Source organism: Clavelina lepadiformis, chromosome 1 (assembly GCF_947623445.1).
Source record: "Clavelina lepadiformis chromosome 1, kaClaLepa1.1, whole genome shotgun sequence".
Taxonomy (NCBI): Eukaryota; Metazoa; Chordata; class Ascidiacea; order Aplousobranchia; family Clavelinidae; genus Clavelina; species Clavelina lepadiformis.
Window position 1 is genome coordinate 10,227,123 of NC_135240.1, and position 19,623 is coordinate 10,246,745.

The 19,623-nt window shown below is 36.0% G+C and overlaps 3 protein-coding genes across 3 annotated transcripts; all 3 read right to left on the reverse strand.

The window, feature by feature from the left end:
- Positions 1 to 825: 825 nt before the first annotated feature.
- LOC143444243 (prefoldin subunit 2-like) lies at positions 826 to 3,014 on the reverse strand. The gene is made up of 2 exons (XM_076943412.1): positions 1,847 to 3,014; positions 826 to 1,363 (listed from the first exon to the last, which is right to left on the reverse strand). Exons 1-2 carry the CDS (start codon positions 1,988 to 1,990, stop codon positions 1,076 to 1,078), a joined length of 432 nt encoding a protein of 143 aa, XP_076799527.1. The 5' UTR covers positions 1,991 to 3,014; the 3' UTR covers positions 826 to 1,075.
- Positions 3,015 to 3,148: 134 nt separating this feature from the next.
- LOC143444242 (UDP-glucuronic acid decarboxylase 1-like) lies at positions 3,149 to 6,565 on the reverse strand. The gene is made up of 2 exons (XM_076943411.1): positions 6,258 to 6,565; positions 3,149 to 6,112 (listed from the first exon to the last, which is right to left on the reverse strand). Exon 2 carries the CDS (start codon positions 5,762 to 5,764, stop codon positions 4,547 to 4,549), a length of 1,218 nt encoding a protein of 405 aa, XP_076799526.1. The 5' UTR covers positions 5,765 to 6,112; positions 6,258 to 6,565; the 3' UTR covers positions 3,149 to 4,546.
- Positions 6,566 to 11,375: 4,810 nt separating this feature from the next.
- Positions 11,376 to 18,761, reverse strand: LOC143463209 (NF-X1-type zinc finger protein NFXL1-like). The gene is made up of 20 exons (XM_076961624.1): positions 18,557 to 18,761; positions 18,362 to 18,486; positions 17,131 to 17,201; positions 16,821 to 16,929; positions 16,564 to 16,715; positions 16,286 to 16,428; positions 16,026 to 16,195; positions 15,782 to 15,927; positions 15,356 to 15,517; positions 15,047 to 15,241; positions 13,993 to 14,124; positions 13,810 to 13,900; positions 13,630 to 13,732; positions 13,415 to 13,508; positions 13,239 to 13,313; positions 12,914 to 13,147; positions 12,575 to 12,741; positions 12,251 to 12,434; positions 12,038 to 12,124; positions 11,376 to 11,919 (listed from the first exon to the last, which is right to left on the reverse strand). Exons 2-20 carry the CDS (start codon positions 18,471 to 18,473, stop codon positions 11,665 to 11,667), a joined length of 2,682 nt encoding a protein of 893 aa, XP_076817739.1. The 5' UTR covers positions 18,474 to 18,486; positions 18,557 to 18,761; the 3' UTR covers positions 11,376 to 11,664.
- Positions 18,762 to 19,623: the final 862 nt, after the last annotated feature.

Below are 19,623 nucleotides of genomic sequence, written 5' to 3' on the forward strand. Positions count from 1 at the left end.
AGGTAACGCACAATAGTTTTTATTGAACATATAAATAACCTTTGCACTTTATTAAATTGTTGGTCGAAAGTTGATTTTTAAAAATAAGTGCCAACAATTTGCGACCTTTTATTCGCGTATAGGAGCGGTTTGATCCTCGTTCTGATCTCGCGTTGTAGAGATTTCGAACGACGTTTTCTCAACTCAACCAAGACTGAAATAACGTGGGTACTGGGTAGGCATAACACTGAAAGCAAATAGTGGTAGAGAGAAACGAATTCGCATTCCTATTCCCTACTTCTATCAATGGTGTAGGCTCAGGACAATAAGAAACCTAAACTAATCTTTAAGGCTTCAAGTATGGGATCACATTTTACGTTTTTTTATTTACGTATGCATGCCCTCTACCAAATAGGAGGAATTAAGAATATCTTCAGTTCCACGCTGTTTGCAAGAGTACAAAAAGCGAAGTGTAAATAATAATTAAGTTAGGAAGAATGATCCACAACAACGCAGCGTAATTATTGTCAACGTCCGGTTTTCGTCAAATCGTTTCGCAAAACTTTCATCAAAAAGCCGCTTTTAACAATGCAACATTATTATTTTCCCACATGATTACGAACAAAGCTTTCCGTTTCTTGATATTTTGCTACGTGAGCACAGCGGAAATGCTGTAACAACAGATGGTTTTAATTAGTTTTTACTAGGGATGACACAATCACACAGAGATGAATAATCGTACGATTCCTGTGTATACGATTGCCTCTGATAAACATGTTGATTTTCTAGTGATATTATTAATTAATTATCAAACTACGAAATAAAAAACCGATAAGAAAGACAGCATTCTCGCAAATTTCTTTCTATTGTCATATGTCAACAGATTCGTAAATAGCAAAAAAGTTGTCACACCAACTTGCAATGAAACCGGTAAAAGTGCTGCAGTAATTTTTGTATTTGCAACTGTGAGCTTGAGAAATGAAAGACTGCTCTGTTTTATGAAGAACGATTCGTACACATTAGCACTACTACACAACTCGACAGCACGTCGACACGCAACAAACAAATGCGCAAAGCACATACCAAGTGTATATAATCACTTGTTTGAGACAAGCACACCAGAAGACTGGTTTGATTTTTGGGTCGGCTGCGCATTGGCCGCCGCATTACCGCCGCTGCTGGGATTTTCACCGCGAACGGTTATATTGTGTTTTTCACGGTAGTCGTTCAAGTTTTTTCCTTTTTCAAGAAGGTTCTTGTTCAGCATTTCCACAGTTGAAGATATCTGCCCCTGATTCTTTGTCAGTGCCGGCAGCACCTCAGCTACAGTCCTCTCCACTAAAACTCCACCGATTAAACGAAAACATTTACGGTTGCTGTCAACCTAAAGCAAGATAACATCAATTCAGAATAACAATGTAAACTCTATTTAGCGCTTACAAATGCTTCGGGCATTTTTGTTTTCTCAAAAGGCAGTACCTTTAATAATATTTAGTAATTCAAACTCCTAATCCTGTCACGACAAATTGCCAAAAATCTTTTGCTATATAAATGGAATCAGTGGTCAGCAATGCAATTTTGATTGATGTTGATGAATACTGACTTGCAATGCATATCTTCTAATGTTACAAAAACAATATAACTTTTTAGTAGAAGCTATTCTTAGTCTAAAATCTGAATGGCCATGTTCATATAGGCAATTCATAAAATTACTTTCACATTGTACACTAATTGGCAGCTTAACTAAGTATTGAAACTGCTTGTGTATATTGTGAAAGTGCAATACACAACACAATTTCACACTTGTACACAAAGATACACTGAAAAAATCTATTTTTACAATTATAAAAAAAAAAAAGTGTATTACTTCTTTCAGCGCATCCATCACAAGTCCATGCTCTGTTCTGTCAGCTTCAAGTTCAGCTATTTTTGTTGCAATTGCTCTTTGCTCCTGTCGTAGTTTGTTGAAGCCTTCAATAATTTCCTCTTTTGAAAGCTTTTTTTCCGACATTGCTCCAATTAATGGTTTCAGTAACAAATTACAAAGGTTACAAATTTTACACTTTGTGAAATACGTCTAGTTATAAAAATGCATTTACAAAAACATTTGAATAATTAACCATGATAAATAACAAAAATAAAACCACAATGCATTCTTCTGCAAATACAACTGAAGTCCCACAAATAAAGTTGCTGATTGTGGATCAGCTGTGAGCCAAAAAATAAATAGTTTAATACAAATAATAATTAAATGCTAATATTTAAAGATTGTAATTAATAATTATTAAACTTTACCTATTGCTATTAACCCATGTGGCCAAATCAGCTTATTAATCACAACACAGTAGTTGATCTTTATGTATTTAACATATAAATTTAAAGTAAACTATGTACATGAAGTATATTACAAACCAGTAGCAGTATACAATGATTCCTGGTAGTAGTGTCTGTGATACACAATTTTTATGATATCCTCAAGTCGCACTTGCTTCTTATAACGAAAAATAATGGTCATTTGTTGGACTATAAACTTCCACTGCATCACCAGCTCACCACCATTAGCAAATATTGGTAACAAAGTAAAAAAGGGGGAAAATTTTTTACGACACTTGAAAATTTTATTGGCTATCTGTATTACATCAGGATCAGTACCATAGTAGAACTTTGCACGATGACCACAGTATTACTTCCATTGTGTAGTCACACTCACATCTATAGGTTTTAATTTATTACATGCTTCCCTGGTTTACCCATATGAAACAATTTAATTAAACTTATTGCTATAGAAGCCTGTTTACTATTAGTAAGTTATGTGCAATTATTAGGATACTATTTAGTTATGAACATATTGAAAGAAGATTTTAGCTTATTAGTTTAGCGAATTACTGTATATAAAGAACTTGTAAATAGGTGAGTTCAAATTCATACAAAGTTATACACAACAGAAAAATTACCAAAGCCATCTACGGTAAGTAGCAAAGCTGATATCTATCCAACGCTCCCGCTAAGAAAAAATATAAAAACTTTCTGGTAAATGTCACAGTTTGGTGTCACTTTCTTACCAACAGTTACAGTTTACTGTCAAATGCTTCAACCAGCCTATATATCATGCCATCAGTTAACATTTACAATATAATATGTGTCGTCTAACCTATCTGAAAGGATTCACCTATCAAAAGCAAAGTAACATGGGTTTACATCAAAAAAACAATAATAAAAATTATGTCAAACTGGTGCATTAAATCTAATGTTTTAAATATATTAATTGCAATAAACTTAAAGAAAATGATTTGAAAGACGAAGTGAATGAAGAAATAAAAATTGAGATGACTACTGGCACCATTGCAATTGATTAAATGAGAAAATCTATCATCAAAATATCATATTCATAAATATTTAACATATCAATTAAGATAAAAATAAATCACATAATAAGTGGTTTGCCATCGATCATTTAGCAAACGGATCAAGCAAAACGCTGCAAAATTATAATCGAATTAATAGAACAAAATACACCAAAAGGAACAAGCAGCGAAACAGCTGAACATAGTACGTTAAACTTCACACATCCAAGAGTAAACCGTCTTTATCTATATATGTACAAAGTACTTTCCACAGGCCAAGGCACAAAACTTACAATATAATACATGAAGGGGCATGTGTCATTTTATGATCATTTGGTACATGTTTAATAACCATGTTAAAAAGTTTTATGTGGATAATACTTAGTAGACATTGCATATAACACACCAACTGCCAATATCATTAATCAATGATACAACATCATATCAAAATCAACATACACAAACGACATTAACATGAGTACAAGTACATGATTCTATCTGCAATTTTAATGATTTAATGAGGAACTGGACCGTTGACTTTGAAGTTAACCGAGTAACATAAAAAGACAACATAACACAGAAAGCATGGCAATGAACAATGTTAAATTAAGTATTAGAGTTAATGAATAGAGGGTCTATTTGGAATTAATGCATAGTAAGTCTATGTTCTCATATTATGGATCGTACAACTTGTAACATAGTAAATATGAACTGCAGGCTGGCATTTAAAAAAGAACAGATGACATTCACCAAATATAAGATTGTAATAAAGGGCAATTCCAGTGTGACATCACTTTGAGCACACAAGCAAGACAAAGGCAACTTAAATGCACAATGATAAGCATACTTTGGTTCATTTTATCGCTTAACTTAGTAAAACAACAATAGCAATAGCAAGTATTTAATATATATACAAACAGAAAAAAAGTGTTGTGCTTTGTGCAATTTGCTGCTTAGACCATTTCAAAAACACAATCAAAATGATGAGACAACAAGAACACAAAATTAATTTTAAGCTTGCAGAAGTCAGTGATTATACAAACTATTTTTCGCATTTCTGTAATCTATCCAAAAGAGTTTTTCTTTTTATTAAGAAATGCATTAATCTGCTCGTGGTGGTTTTTCATATCAGAATAAACTTAATTTTCTGGTTATTTGTATTACATAGCCTAAATTAAGCAGCTAATGCATCAAAGTCATCTTAAAAAAATATCTTGGCAAACTTACAATTCATCAGGTAAAAAAACATTTCGCTTGTTTCCGGAAGCTTGCTGTAGCTCAGCTTTAAAGTAAGCAATAGTTTTTTGCAAACCCACTTCTAAAGGCACAACAGGTTCCCAATTTAAGAGAGTTTTAGCTTTTGTTATGTCAGGTTTTCGTTTTTTGGGGTCATCAGTTGCAGGAGGCTTGTGTATAATTTCAGAAGTGCTGTTCACTTGCCATTTTATTAATTCAGCAAATTCTAAAATGGTATGCTCGTCGGGGTTACCTAAATTTACGGGTGAACTTGTATCACTCCTCATTAAAGCAATCAGGCCATTTACAAGGTCTGACACGTACTGGAAAGACCTGGTTTGATCACCATTGCCATATATTGATATTGGTTCTCCTTGGAGAGCTTGCAGTACAAAATTGGACACAACCCTCCCATCTGCCATGTGCATCCTTGGCCCAAAAGTGTTAAAAATGCGAGCCACTCGAATTTTTACGCCATCCTGAGACTGATAAGCATAGCACATAGTTTCAGCAACACGTTTACCCTCATCATAACAGGCTCTAGGCCCTACTGGATTAACATGGCCCCAATAGGACTCCTTTTGAGGATGCTCTTCCGGATCACCATATACCTCTGATGTTGAAGCAAGCAGCATTTTTGCTCCTACTCTTTTGGCAAGACCTAGCATATTTAAAGTACCAATGCTGGATGTTTTAATGGTTTTTATGGGGTTGTACATGTAATGTGGTGGAGAGGCAGGGCAAGCTAAATGGTATATCTCATCTACTTCAATATACAAAGGCTTTACGACGTCATGATGTATCAGTTCGAAATTTTCATGACCAATCCAGTGTTCAACATTGCGCTTACGGCCAGTGAAAAAGTTATCCACCACAGTAACTTCATGTCCTTCTAGCATTAACTTGTCCGTCAGATGGCTGCCAACAAATCCAGCGCCACCTGTTACAAGAATTCTTTTTCGATCTTTTTCAGCTAGAAATTTAACAGGCAAGTACTTTTTTGTATTTGAGTCTATGTTTTCAACTTGTTTTTTCAATTGTTCATTCTCCCATTTCAATCTTTGTAGCTTATAGGCAACTTCGTTTAAGAAAGATGTTGTTGTTGAATTTTCAACAGTTAGTTCATGTCGAGCAACAGCTACGATCACGATCACCACAATAAATATGAGAATGTATCTCAAATTAACAGTGCTTCTGGGAAACATTTTAGCTGGTCATATAATTCTTATATACTTATCATATCCTTTGAAAACACATAAAGAGTAGCTACATTAAGATTTACATATTGATACCATAATACACTAGATTTATTAAAGTTTTAATACGCCATACTTCATGGCAACTAACAGTCAAGTCTAGGCTATAACATTTCGGTAATTATATCGATAAAGTCAAGTTTGGTACAATTTTGAGTTTGGGTGTAAAAGATTTTGCACCCATCGATCCATCATTATTAAAAGTAAACAAAAAAGCATCACTTCACACGTCCTTTTGTTGCTATAGATCCTTCATCACAACTAAAAAGTATGGCAGTGTTCGTTGAGAACTTGTGCCTAAAAAGACGCAAACTTGGGCTTAATGGCGTGCACTGAAGCCTTAGTTCTTTGTTTACTTATTATAAATTGATATTTAAACAACCAGTTTTTATTGGCTTATTTAGTATAAATCAGCATGAAGATAAAGAAGTTTGGCATGTACATTGATGAATCTCGTGCGTGCCAGGGTCACTCTTTCCCACTATGCCTCTTCATCTAACCAGTATCTACAACATCCATCAAGATAAGCGCAGTCAAATGTATTGTATACTTTATGTTTCACCAGTGCTAATTGTCATAATTAGCTCTTATTTCCTACGAAATTCTTGTGCAGATCTGACGATATTATAATGTTATCACCGTCTCATTGTGAATCAATAATATAACTATATTCTAGAACATTGACAGTTTGGTATTGTACTGTGGTGCACAATTAGTCTGCCAGTGTTTAACGAACCCACATATCAATAGAGCCAGACTAACAAATAATCGATTAAGCAATAAGTAATTACAACCAAAACAATCTAGGCCTAGTAAGAACACTGTCAGTTGGCAAACGCCATTAACAGTGGAAGCAAAATAAAACGGTGCTAACTTTCACAGTATAGTCCAATACAATGAAAATATGCTCACACACAATTAACAAACAAGAAAAAAGCAGCAAAGCCTTGAAAGCTTAAAACGTGCAAAATGTTAACTATGCTAGTATGCTGTGACCTGGGTGCGATAACGATAACAATGAATAATTTATAACATGTCTAAAAATTTTAAATCTTCTACATAGTAAGAAGCGATATGCAAGTCGATCAACAGGCTAACGGTAACACCGGAAGCATGAGGTCGGGGAATCAGGCCACTGGTACTGTCAGACTGTACACGAAATTTACCATATCGCAGCCTTCGCTGTACCTTCAGCAAAGAGTAAGGGCTTTAATGCAAGCAGTCGAGTCAGTTTGCCGTTTAGTGTCAGCATCACCTTAAACGTACAACCAGGCTACGCTAAGGCACTTAAACTATATAGGCATAGTACGGCAGAATAAGCTATACTTGTACTAACTAGGCCTACTATTTGCATTAAAAAACGTTTCCCAAGCAAAGCATGGAAAACCGCTAGAAATAAAGTGTTTTTAGTTGATAAAATTTATTTGACTCATGCCATAAAAATGCGTAGTTTCAAAGACATGCCCTTCATTAAATACCGATAAGAACAATTGAGTCATGAACAAACTTAGTCACAAAGCGGATGTAAGCACTAACATGTTGACAGAATCTAGTTTTAAACTTTCGGTCGCAAATAATGCATAAATTAAAATTGCTTAGGTTGTCATATGGATTGCATAGCTTATCCTATATAATAAATGAACGCCTGTTTTTTTAATTCGTTATTCAATCGGGCTCAACTGGCCAAGGCTCAAATTTTTAATCGTTTTTCGTTAAATGAACTATAAAATGCCTCATTTAGCCTCTTAGTCTAAGCGAGTTGTGTTTACGTAGACTTACCATACGTCCCGTTTTAGCCGGGACAGTCCCCCTTTTTAACGTCTTGTCCCGGCGTCCCGATCGGTCGGCCAAACGTCCCGCTTTGGCATTCAGTCAGCCAGCATAGGCATACCGCATAGAAGCCATGCACGAACATTAGCATGTTCTTATTATTGTTTTTGCTGTGTAGCGTACCGGTACTTCTTGAAGAAGAATTCGAGATCTTGTTTGTTATTTATTTCATTGTATTCGATAAAAATGTTATTGTGACGTTATTGTTAGCGGATAATTGGTACGGTAATTTTCCGGTGAAATAGAGGCAGACATCTTTGTATCGTTAACGTCAATTCCTTCCTATTTTTCGAATTGAAACCGATATTTAGAGAACAAGCATTTGAACTTTCGATGGCAATATGGTCAATGAAGACAGCTAGGGTGGGTTTAAATGTAGGCCTACGTAATAATTCCGAAAAATGTCAAGTTAAAAAATCACAGCTAAGGGGTTTAGGTTGTTTGAAAGCGTCCCGTTTTGAAGCCACAAAATTATGGTAAGCCTATGTTTACGTAATAGTAGTATTTCACAGCAAGTCATTCTTGTTATTAATACTACGCCAGTAGTTAGTACGTCATGATGCGCTATTCAAAATCAACGTAATCTATACTCAAAATCAATGGACTGTTTCACTCATATCATATTCTGTCAAGTCGAACACAGCATGTAGACATGTAGCGTTCGCCGACCAGTCCGCTAAGTTGTTATGTCTGGTGTCAAGCCCTGCCCCTTGACGGAGACTGGAAAATTAATATGCACTAATCTGAAAATATGCAAGTCGTGTTTTGGAATTGGACAATAACTAACCAACAATAATAATTAATCCAACCTTTAGATGAGATTTATTAGCATCGAGGTATAGCCCGTAAACATCATGAACTGTTAATCTATTTTATTGCTGAAAATCAAGGATGACATCAGCTACAATACGTCAAGTAGCGCAATATTAACAGAGCCGGATTAAGACCGTGATGGGCCTGGAGCTAAAAGGTATCATGGGGCCTACACAGAATTTTGTCTCTACCATTTAATACAAAACAAAATGCAAGCAGAATATTCACAAACAGTATTTCACCAAACGTATTATAAAAATTCCTTATTTTTTTAAATATTTAACCAATGCATTTTCAATAAATTATATTTAAACATTTCGATTGTTTCATAAAGCAAAAATATATAAGCTATAAGGGGTTTAGGAAGTTAAAATGCGGCTTTACATTACGGGAATTATCTGTCAACGCAATTTCTATTGCTTCTTCGTTAATTGAAATAAATCACATTGTTCGACGACCGAAGTTAGGATATTTTCATGAAGCAAAGGTGTTTGTATGCAAACTTTTTTGTTTGCTACTCAACATTCAACTTTAAAATGAGCGTTTGTATGCGCAAATTCTTTCTACTTTTTAATTTTTTACACTAGATGTTGTTTTTATTTGAATATGGTACAAAGTAGCCAAGCTTAACCGCGCTCTATAGATAAAAGCCACGCCCACGGTCACGAGCCAAGTTTGGTTAAACAGAGAACAAGTGATTTTAAAGAATTAAGATCCAAATATAGATAATTTGCAAATTAGGCCTACGCCGTTTAATAAATACAGATCTAGCTAACCCTGGTATAGACTAGTCGCTATTCATGAGTTTAGACGTGATGTAAGAATGAATCTGCCATACATAAGCTGGGTCTATCTTCTGCATTCTGCAAGCAAGACAGCAAGCAGCAATGTGTTGAGCAATAATGATTCATAGGTATCCTCTTTGTACCATCTTTGAAGACCATTTAAGGAAAACCACAAAATGGAAACGGAAATACACGCTCTGGAGGACTCGAAATCGTCTACGACGGTTTGTTCCATAGTAATCAGTGAAATATCGCCAAGTAAGTCGCGCAAAACTCTTTTTAGGCCGAAGATGACAAAGGTAGGCAGGCAAGAATAAATCACAGGCATTCCAACATCAGCACAAAATTTACCACTGTAAAGTTTAAAAATTTTTTTAAGTGCGTCGATCTTCATTTTGGTTACGAAATTAATGTCTATAGCGTTAAAAAGTGTTGTTTCTTTACTCTGTGGGCTCTTTGGTTTCTTTGCAGGGCCAAACTTGCTCTGACTCCAAAAACAACAGGGAAAGCTACACAAGTTGAAATGAAAGAACAATAAATGGCCTTTATTCCAGTACACAAAGCAACGCCTAGTTGTGGTGCCCTATAAACGCAATCATGTGCAAAGTGCAGTAACGCAGAGGTCTTCTCTTCTTCTCAGCTTCTTCCCAATATCAATTTTTTGGCTCCTCATTTCTCGTTGACCTCTGGTAACGTCATAATGCAAGTCGTAACCGTAAACTGCAGTGGCTACAACCGCTACAACTCGTAAGCAAACGTTTGATATTTAGCTTAGAGTTACCATTGCAAGCCGAGGCTTGTAACAGAACAAGTGAGTAAAGTCAAAAGAAGCTACAGTATATGAGGAATAAAAAATTCAGGAAGCAATTATTAATTTTTGCTTGGGGAAAACGTTTTTAAAAAGTCACTTTAGATACAGGTAGGCCTATATGAAGACACCGCTTTGAATTTTATTTGCAATATTTATTTTAAAAAGTTGTTGTTGCACTACTAAGTTAGTTGTATTCCCACGATAACGGAACAATTTCCTGTAAAAGTGCGAATAAAAAATCAATTAAAAAACCATTTAATGAGCCATAATGTTAATAATGGTGAAAACAAAATTATCTCGTCCAACACATAAATACGATTAAGGGATGCGAAAGTTTCACACAGCTACAGAGTTTGTATAATAACACATAAAGAAGCAAGATCAAGCTTGCAAAAGCTGATAGCAAAAGATTAAAGTTAACCTTTGAGGTGCTTCGTTATTCAACTATTGCTTTTATACAGTAATAGGCCTACCGCATAGGCCTACTGTAAATTTTATGTTTATCAGCATTTACATTTTCTTATACAGGACTTGCCTGACAATATCTCAATCACGTAACGATTTGACAAACAAACCACGTACTTACAGACTTTTGTGGTAAACATGTTTCGTTTTTTATCAATGCGTTCGTATTCATGTGGGCCTATTTTTGCCAGAGGGCCTGAGGATGCAACCCTATCAGCCCCCGCCTTAATCCGCTATTAAATCTTCATCCCTTCTTTTTTTACAAGGTTGCCATCGGCTAGTAACTGCTTAAGGCCAGAAGAGTTTACGACATCAGCGATCAGTAGACATTTTGTGTGAGAAAATTGATCTCGACTCGATTACCTCTAGATCTGGGATGACTATATGCATATTGCACACGATTAGGCCCTCTGTTGCTTTCATGCTACGGGTGTTCTCATGCCCCACGAGAAAGAGGCCAATAACCGTTAAGTCCGGCTGGTTTAAACGACTTATGGCAGGCTATAGACTTGTTTACCGACGTAAATGCAACTCGTTATGAAGTTACACACGGTATTAATAAACATGATTTACATAACACTCCATCCCTGTCGCTTCTATTTAACTTAAACCATTACGAAACTAATAATAAATCAATCTGCGTAGCGATGATGGCCCAGTATATGCTTGTAAAAAGTCTAAGTTCTTTCTTTATTTTAATATAAAGTGAAATTCCAAAAAATGCAATAAATCGAAAAACCCCCATGGTGCTCCTGAATATTTGCGTGTCACTTTAGTTTAGTTTATGTCTTAGACTATTATTTTATGAAACCACATATCTCTAACTCTTGCAATAGAATGTTAATGTCAAGACTGCAATTTTGGGCCAAAATAGTCAAATTTCACTTATAATTCAGGGTAACATAAACATGCGACATGCAAGTTTTTACTCGCCATTTGCTAGTAGACTTACAGTACATCAAAATCACATTTGGCGATATATTGCACAAATTAGAACTTCACAAACCGGCTACTAAACTACAATGGCACTCTAGGTTAAGCTTCCCATGGTTCCACAAAAACAAACGTTGAAACATGCGGTAAAAGGTTGATTCATGGATCAACATAACACATATGACTTTGTAATAACTCTATATGCATTCGTTTTAAATATTACTGAGATAATAGGCATATGCAATTGACGCCAGAACTACAGAAGCGACAAAAATGTAATGCAGGATCTGACACAAACGTGAACTAAGAAAACGTTTCCAACCGTTTTCCGCATCTTTCTCATCTGCTGATTGACTCCTTTTTCGCAGCCGAGATCTTCTGTTCATCTTACGCTCAAACTTTTCCACTTCCTCCAGCTGCTTTCTTGCTTCCTCGTCACGTTTGCGTTGCTCTGCCTCTTCTTTTTCCTAAATACACGTAAACCAGCTCATACACTAGATAAGAAAATTGAAATGGGAAAAATTATTTGTCCATCAAACTACAGCATGCATCCAGCGATTACAGGTTTTAAAATGTTTTATTTACCGCTCTTTTGGCAGCTTTAACTTTCATGCACTCATCATCACACTGAAGTTTGAAGTTTTCCAAGTGAATATAAGAACAAACGCTCTCCTAGAAAAAAACATTTCCGTTGGAATAACGTTGATTAAACCTCCATGGCATCCAGCATAACAGGATTGTTATTTCTTCCAACAATATTCCTAAGCACAATGACAATTTGATGTTAAATTAACTTACCTTCTTCCTTCTCTTGCAAGGGCAGCGTACTGTGATTTTTTTGCTGCATTCTGTTGAAGGTGGGCATTGGCCTGGATGGCACTGAAGTGGACACAAATGTTCGCAAGGAGACAGTAACTTGGGACAATGATTACCACACGATGCCATTCTGTCACATTCTTCCTGAGATCGGCCAGCCCATTCACTTATACGGAAAAAAATAGAAAAGATGCAAAACTTGCTCATTAACTTTCTATTCAGTAGTTACTCTTTTGTAAGAAAACAACTACAGGAAACAAATGTTACACGCAGCCATCATAGACTGTGAACCAAGTTACTTCTTACCAACAGAGATGCTTTAGTGATACCATGCCACAATGGCATTTCATTCGTATCCGTTTTCGACATGGGGGACACATATCAGGATGGCAAACAGATATGCAGTCATGAGCACAACCTTCCGGTCGTGGCTTTGAACATGGCCTTTCACAAGGAGCGCAGCTGGAGGCAAGCTGTACGATTATAGAAACAGAGAAAGTGAGAAGAAAGTTGGCCTACTTGTACTGCAAGTATAAAACTTGTTACAAAAATGACAAAGCATTCATAATATTAATATATATATACTTAATTACAAACGTCACAATTCCAATGCCAGTTTATATCAACCGAACACTGAACACTAACAGCTTCATCTTCGCCAACTGGATGGCATTCCAGTTCACAAAGATGGTTACTGCAAGTCAGTTGTCTTCCACATTTCCTGCCACAGCTATATTCTCTGGCTTCGCTACAGGGGAAATCTGAAGTGTCATGCTTCCCACGACATACCACAGACACCGGGACTTTGCAGGGGGGACAGGGCAGCTTTTTAATGATGTATGTGAGTTGTGGTAACTCCCATGGAGCTGGGGCTCGCGTCTGTCAAATAAACGCAATAGAAACAGACAGTGTATGTGTTGTGTTTACAAATATAAATAAACAGAAATATAAAGTAACTCAATTATCTTACCTCATTTCGAACAACAACATTATCATGACATTGGGATGGACATAAGTGACCACAAGGAAGAGTCTGGTTGCATACCTGTGTGTACAAATCAATTGATGAAGTTGTTAAAAACGACATCATGCAATTGCTACAACTTAACAAACAACATGTGCTTTGTATAATGATATAGCAAAGACCTGTGTGCATTTTGGACAATCACCAAAGTGGCAGCTATGAGGAATGCGTTTAGCGTGGTGACAATCTGAAGGGCTCTTACATTTTTTCCGGCATCTGTGAGTTAAAGAAACATAATTTATTTTTCATAGCAACCAATATGAATAGCAATGCAAATAAATTTAGTAATGTTATGTTTGTAACCGTCTTATGTTTGTTCATGTCAGTTTTTCAATACCTCGGAGGTTTGGTGGTTTTCTCCTTTCCACATACAACCATGATATATGTTTCACCACAGGTACAGGATACTTTTGATGTCAATGGACAAGGATAACATGGCCCTGTAACAAAAATATAAATATGCAGTGTTGTTGCATAAATACAGCAAGAGAGAACAAACAAAGGAGCTTAACATTACCTTGATGACACAACATCTGACATTTATGCTTTTTGCATTGCAAAGTGTGGCCACATATCTGTTCACAAGGAGGGCAGTTTCCTGTGCAGCACTACATAAGGTATATTATAAAAAACTAAGTTTGGCATTTCAACTATGTCAAAATAATTCTTCATGAAAGCGTAATTTGGCAAAATCTCGTACCTTACGTTTGCAATGATGTCGGCCACATGACCTCATTTTTTGGCATTTTGTTTCACAAATGTACACCTTTTGGCATGGTAGTTCACGTTCACGCTTGCCACAGCGACATGTCTTTACTGCCATTAGAGGACACTATCAAGAAGAGCTTTAGTTAAAGTGAAGGGCAAGTCCAAACACAAGTTGGCCTTAAATCAGAGATTAGTTGTCAATAAACATACTGGTGATTGGATTTTCAATAATATGTAGTGGTCAAGATTGTTTGGTAAATTTGGCATCCTATTATGATGAAAAGGGCCATCATTATTATGTTACAATGCAAAAACAATAGGCTTGATAACTGGGGTTTGTATTAGATATGGTAGTAGTGGGAGGCTAGCTAACGCGTTTTGGTGGGAAAACTGGGTAGGTGATTAGTAGCAGGAAATGTTTATTTTCGGCAAAGGAATGTCACAGATGACAGTTGTACATAAACTGGTAAAGCATTTTTGTTTTTACTGCATTTCCTGATACTGGACTAGGCTAGAGCCGACAACCAAGACTGAACTGTAATGTAGGTTAGCATTTACATTAGTAGGCCTACAAATAAACCAACATAAAGCTAATTTAGGCTTACTTAATGCAAAAAGTTCCAATTATACACTTAACAACGATATAATTATACCTATTATTCTTTCATTCTCTTTCTATTTGATCCAAATACTCAGTCATCCCTATTGTTTCTGTTATTGTGATGTACTAAGAACCGCCATCTTCATCATAATTAAGCGACGAATTTGCATTTCTCACCACTTATTTATAAAGCAATAACTGCTTAACCACTACATATTAGTATAAATCCTTTTACCAGTATATTTACTGACAACTACTCTTTGATTTATGGTTAACTTTTTTCTACTTTCCCCTCACTTTAAGTATTTCATTTAGTTAGTAAATTTTGCCTTGAAGGATTGCCACTTTCAGCTAACTAGAATAAAATTTGGTTAAAAGTTAACTGCTGTTTTGAATACAAAATACCTGCATTAAATAAACATTAAATGCATCAAAAAGTTCTTACTGAACCACAGGGTCCAAAATGGCATCTTCTGGAGCACTTGTGGTTACTAAAACATCCAAGACTTTTACCACATGTATGCTCACACAAAGTAACTTTTTCAGTGCATTTTAAGTTGTGAAAATTAGTCTTTCCACAAGGACATGCCCTTACACCGCTTCTTGGACATTCATAACACTGACCTGGGGCATGACAACTCTGTGTAGATGAATAAAATACGTTGAAGACAGTGCGGAAGGGTAACTCAAATGTATTAACAGCAACTTCTGATTCTGAGATCACCAACAGTGTTTTCAAATGAATTCATCAAACCTTTTCACATTTATGGAATCCACATGAAAGTAGTTTGTCACAGACTTTCCCGCAATTCCAGTGAGGTTCACTGCATGGTCTAGTTTGCTTCTCTGCACCACACGTACAATCTTGAATGCTTGTTTGGGTGCAGGGTGTGCATTCATCACTGTGACACACCGACTAGATAGGAAAGTATTACTCATATAATAAACATTTTAGTCCAGTTGTAATCTTTTAGTGATAGCATATCATAACAGATTTTCATACCAGGCCTACTTCCTTTTTTGTACTAGCTAAATATCATAAATTTCATAGAAAACAAATACCAATTTACTTAAAAATATGATATTAACTTAATGACAAAACTTATGTTATTTGCAAAAAAATTCTTCAAGTTCAACAGAAATGCACAGCAACATTGTTATAAGTGCTTTTCATTCTCACCTCACACTTATGTTTGTTGCATGACAAAAGTTTACCACAGATTTTTCCACATGACCATTTCCCACTGCCACATCTACGAGAGGCTGGCTTTTGTTTGCCACAGTGACATCTCAACTGAACAGTTTGTGGACATGGTGGACAAGGACCTACAAATTAAATATAAAATAAAGAAAAATACATTCTATACCTTTGCATTACATTAAAGCAAATCTACATACTTCAGTTCTGGCTTAGTAGCACAAACCTGGGTGGCATAGTAACAGACAATGATGACCACAAGGTGGATTTTTAAGAAGTTTGTTGCAAGTGTTACCACAAGAATGCGGTAAAAGCCATGGGTCAGGTGAAGGGTTTTTCTCAGCTCCACAAAAACAGTAATAACCATCTGGACATTTGCTCTTAGGATATTCATTTCTAAAAATGCGTACCATCAAAAAATAATAAGGAGATCACATTTGTGCAGTATTACAGGTACATATAATACATTGACAGCACATTTCTTACCTACACTTAGGGCAATACCAAGGTAGATCTTTATTGGGAAAATATTCATCTGATAGAAGTGTGGCTTGTGCAACACCTTGGAGTACCCACTGCTTGATGCACTTCAAGTGAAAAATTGCAAAACATTTCTCACAACTCCATGTCTGATAAAATAAAGGTATTCTGAAGATATGTATAATTAAACTGGTGCATGTAAAGTACGTATGGTCAAATGAGGAGAAAAGCAAAAGTATCAAAGTATTCCAAGAAAATATGTGCTAGCTGCTGTCTCAACAAACCTCATTCTGTCGCTTTACAGTTGAAATGCATACAAGACAAGTAATTGCACCCGACTGGCAGCACTCAGTCAGATACTGAGTGGTTATGCCAAGATGTGTTTCATCATGATTATAATCACCATTTGTTATATTAGCCTGTGTTGGATGAGAACCTGGACATGAAGAAATGAAGTAATAATCAGCTGATAGGATCAAAAATTAATTGAACTTGAGGTACACTGTCAGTGCAATAAGTTTACTAGGCTAGGTTTATTTACCTTTGTATGATTTGGTAAGTTGTGACAAAATATTTGTGTCATCTATGTCCTCTTCCTCTGAAGAAGACTGGTAGCAATCCTCAAAACTTTGCAAAATCTTTTTTGCATTCTATCGAACAAGCATTCATAGTGGAAATATTTCAGGAAAAGTTCCTAATTTACTTCAGTTGATTAAGTTGAACAGACGATAGGTGGTCGAAGATAATAGTAGTAATAGTAGATAATGGTATGTTATAACGTCAGAAGCAATCTTTCTTCTGCGATTGCTTAAAATCCTTACATAAAATCATACACTCAATATTACACAGACCTTTTCATGCTGTTCACTTGTATCTCTAAATCTTAGTTCTGCTGATAGTTGATCATGTCCTCTCAAACCACCTACAGTAAATCAGAAAAAATTGTATCGACTTGTAGTTGTTTCAATCACAAACACTGGTACTGTAAAAATGTAGTAGTAGCCTAGATGTAATACACAACGTTTGTGAGTTGCCTTACTCTTTTATTTCAAGTTTAAAAGGAAATGCAAACAGTCAGCCCGATAGAAGTGGTTTGAGCGCTGGGTCCAGTGTTCGATAATTATGCAACTGTAGTATTCGATACTGACTGGCGCTACCGTTGTATTGCCTTTAGGCAAGACATTAAGGATGTTTGCTTCTACATGTTCAGTGATAATGGTGGAGAGTTCCAAATTAAGGCCTATGCCAAATTCAGCAAGTGGGTCTATCAAAAGTTGGACAAACACAAGCTTGGTAACTAGTGCTTGACCATGGTGGAAAGTGTGGCACACGTACGAGATTCATCAACATGCATTCCGTATATTTTACTCATCAAGCCGATTGATAATAAATAAAGAAAAACTGGTAGTTTGAACGTCAATTTATAATAAATGAACAAAGAATTAAGGCCTCAGTGCATGCCATCACGCAAAAATTTGTATCTTTGTACTATTTCCTGTTGCAAACTGCCGTACTTTCCGGTCTAGAGCTTGAGCAATCATTCATCAATCATAAATCATAAATCATTGTTAAGTTTAATTTATAAAAAACGTTTTCTTAGCTCGAGCATAAAAATTATGATACCCGACTAATGCCATAGGCAGATACAGGCTGGCACCATACAGTCATATCATATACAGCTTCCAGACTGGAAAGTTTGCTAAGTCATGTAAGTGATCGGGCGATAAAAATTAATTGTAAGTAGGCCTATAATAGTTTTGTTTCATGTTGCTGTGAGGGGGATTTCTCATCCAAGAACAGGCAACCTTCCTATCTAGTATAGCTTGAAACCGGTATTGCTGTATTGTCCCGACTGGATAGTATGGCAGTTTTTAATGAGAAATCGCGCAAGCAAACGCATAAAATTTGGCGTGCACGAAAGCTCCGATTCTTTGTTGATTTATTATAATTTGACGTTCAAATAACCAACTTTATTTGTTAATCGGAATAAAGATAACAAAACAATTCGGTGTGAACGCTGATGAATCTCCTGCGTGCTGCAGCTGCCAAATTTTCCACTATGGGATTAGTAAGATACCGTACCTGGAACGCTGCTGGCAGTGCCTCTGCCTCTTGAAAGAGGTTTTTGAGATATTCCCTTCTGAGATCTTTGTGTTCCCCTTCCCCGCCCTCGCTTTTGCCATGCCTTTTCCATTGTATCACTGTGTCTGTGTAAAGCTAGTTCAAAACAGTCGCCTTTACGCTAACGTTGCAATAGATCATGATTCTAAAGCTTACCCAAAACTTCACGTTGAGGTTGGGCCTTTGCGAGCTTCGGGTGTGGGTTGACAGAAAAGCAACAGAACAGAGATAGGTTTACAATAGCAGTTTTAACTGAGCTCACGTTAAAATTTCTCATGACGTCACCAATGGCAGACTGCCGATTACATTTTTTACAGTACACCTGAAGAAGCAAGCTTATGCTTGCGAAAGCTCGTGTCGAAAAATATAACGTTAACCTTAAAAGTGCCAAAATATATTCTGTTTCTTATTTTACTTTAAAATTTGGCTAACACGGTTCAGACAACATCAACTGCTGATTTTAAGTAGCACCCTGCTATTGGTGACGTCACGTAGTTTCTGATTAGTCGGACATTTATTTTTTGACTTGTCAAAAAAGTCAAAATCTGGTCAAAACTTATGTTTAGCACAAAAATTATCAAAAAAAATTAAGGACTAAATCCACAAATGCAGTGGTTTTAAGCAGCTGCTGCCAAAAATAAGTACAAAAATACACAAATTCGTTTTATAAAAGCCATGATGTTCGTCATTTTATTTATGACGAACATTACGGCTTTTATTACGTCACCATATAGGCCTAACTATGGGCATCATTCTGTGTGTTTGAAAAGTGTTTATACAGTACAATGTTTTGTGTGATCGGTAAGTAAGCTTATAAGAAAAGCGTACAAAAAAACAAAAATATTTTCCGTTAAATAAGTCAATGCTAGGCTTACCATTAACGTGTGATAAATATATCAATTAATGTAATATAAAATTGTGTACGACATAGAATTCTCGTCTATCGAATCAGCGAAGCATAACACTTTGTGACGTAATTGATGCTTCCCCTGTGCGTGCATTTTGATTTATTCAGCCCTTTTGGTTTCTACGTTCAACGCCGCAACATGTCTTTGTGCTGTTGCTGTCACAATGTTCTATCTTGATTTATTCGTTCAATGAAACTTCAATATAACCAGTTTATACAGTTGTCGAGGTGTACAATTAATTCTAAGATTAAGAGAAGCGAAACAACGACCTGAGACTCATTTATCATCGAGGACATACAACAATTCTACAGACAA

Excerpts from the sequence above, each read along its gene's own strand:
- LOC143463209 (XM_076961624.1), bottom strand. The coding sequence starts at position 18,473 with ATGGAAAAGGCATGGCAAAAGCGAGGGCGGGGAAGGGGAACACAAAGA. Across the intron at positions 13,509-13,629 it reads AAAACCACCAAACCTCCGAG|ATGCCGGAAAAAATGTAAGA; the intron begins GTATTGAAAAAC and ends TTTAACTCACAG. Across the intron at positions 11,920-12,037 it reads TTAAAGCTGCCAAAAGAGCG|GAAAAAGAAGAGGCAGAGCA; the intron begins GTAAATAAAACA and ends ACGTGTATTTAG.
- LOC143444242 (XM_076943411.1), bottom strand. The coding sequence starts at position 5,764 with ATGTTTCCCAGAAGCACTGTTAATTTGAGATACATTCTCATATTTATT.
- LOC143444243 (XM_076943412.1), bottom strand. The coding sequence starts at position 1,990 with ATGTCGGAAAAAAAGCTTTCAAAAGAGGAAATTATTGAAGGCTTCAAC. Across the intron at positions 1,364-1,846 it reads TGATGGATGCGCTGAAAGAA|GTTGACAGCAACCGTAAATG; the intron begins GTAATACACTTT and ends ATCTTGCTTTAG.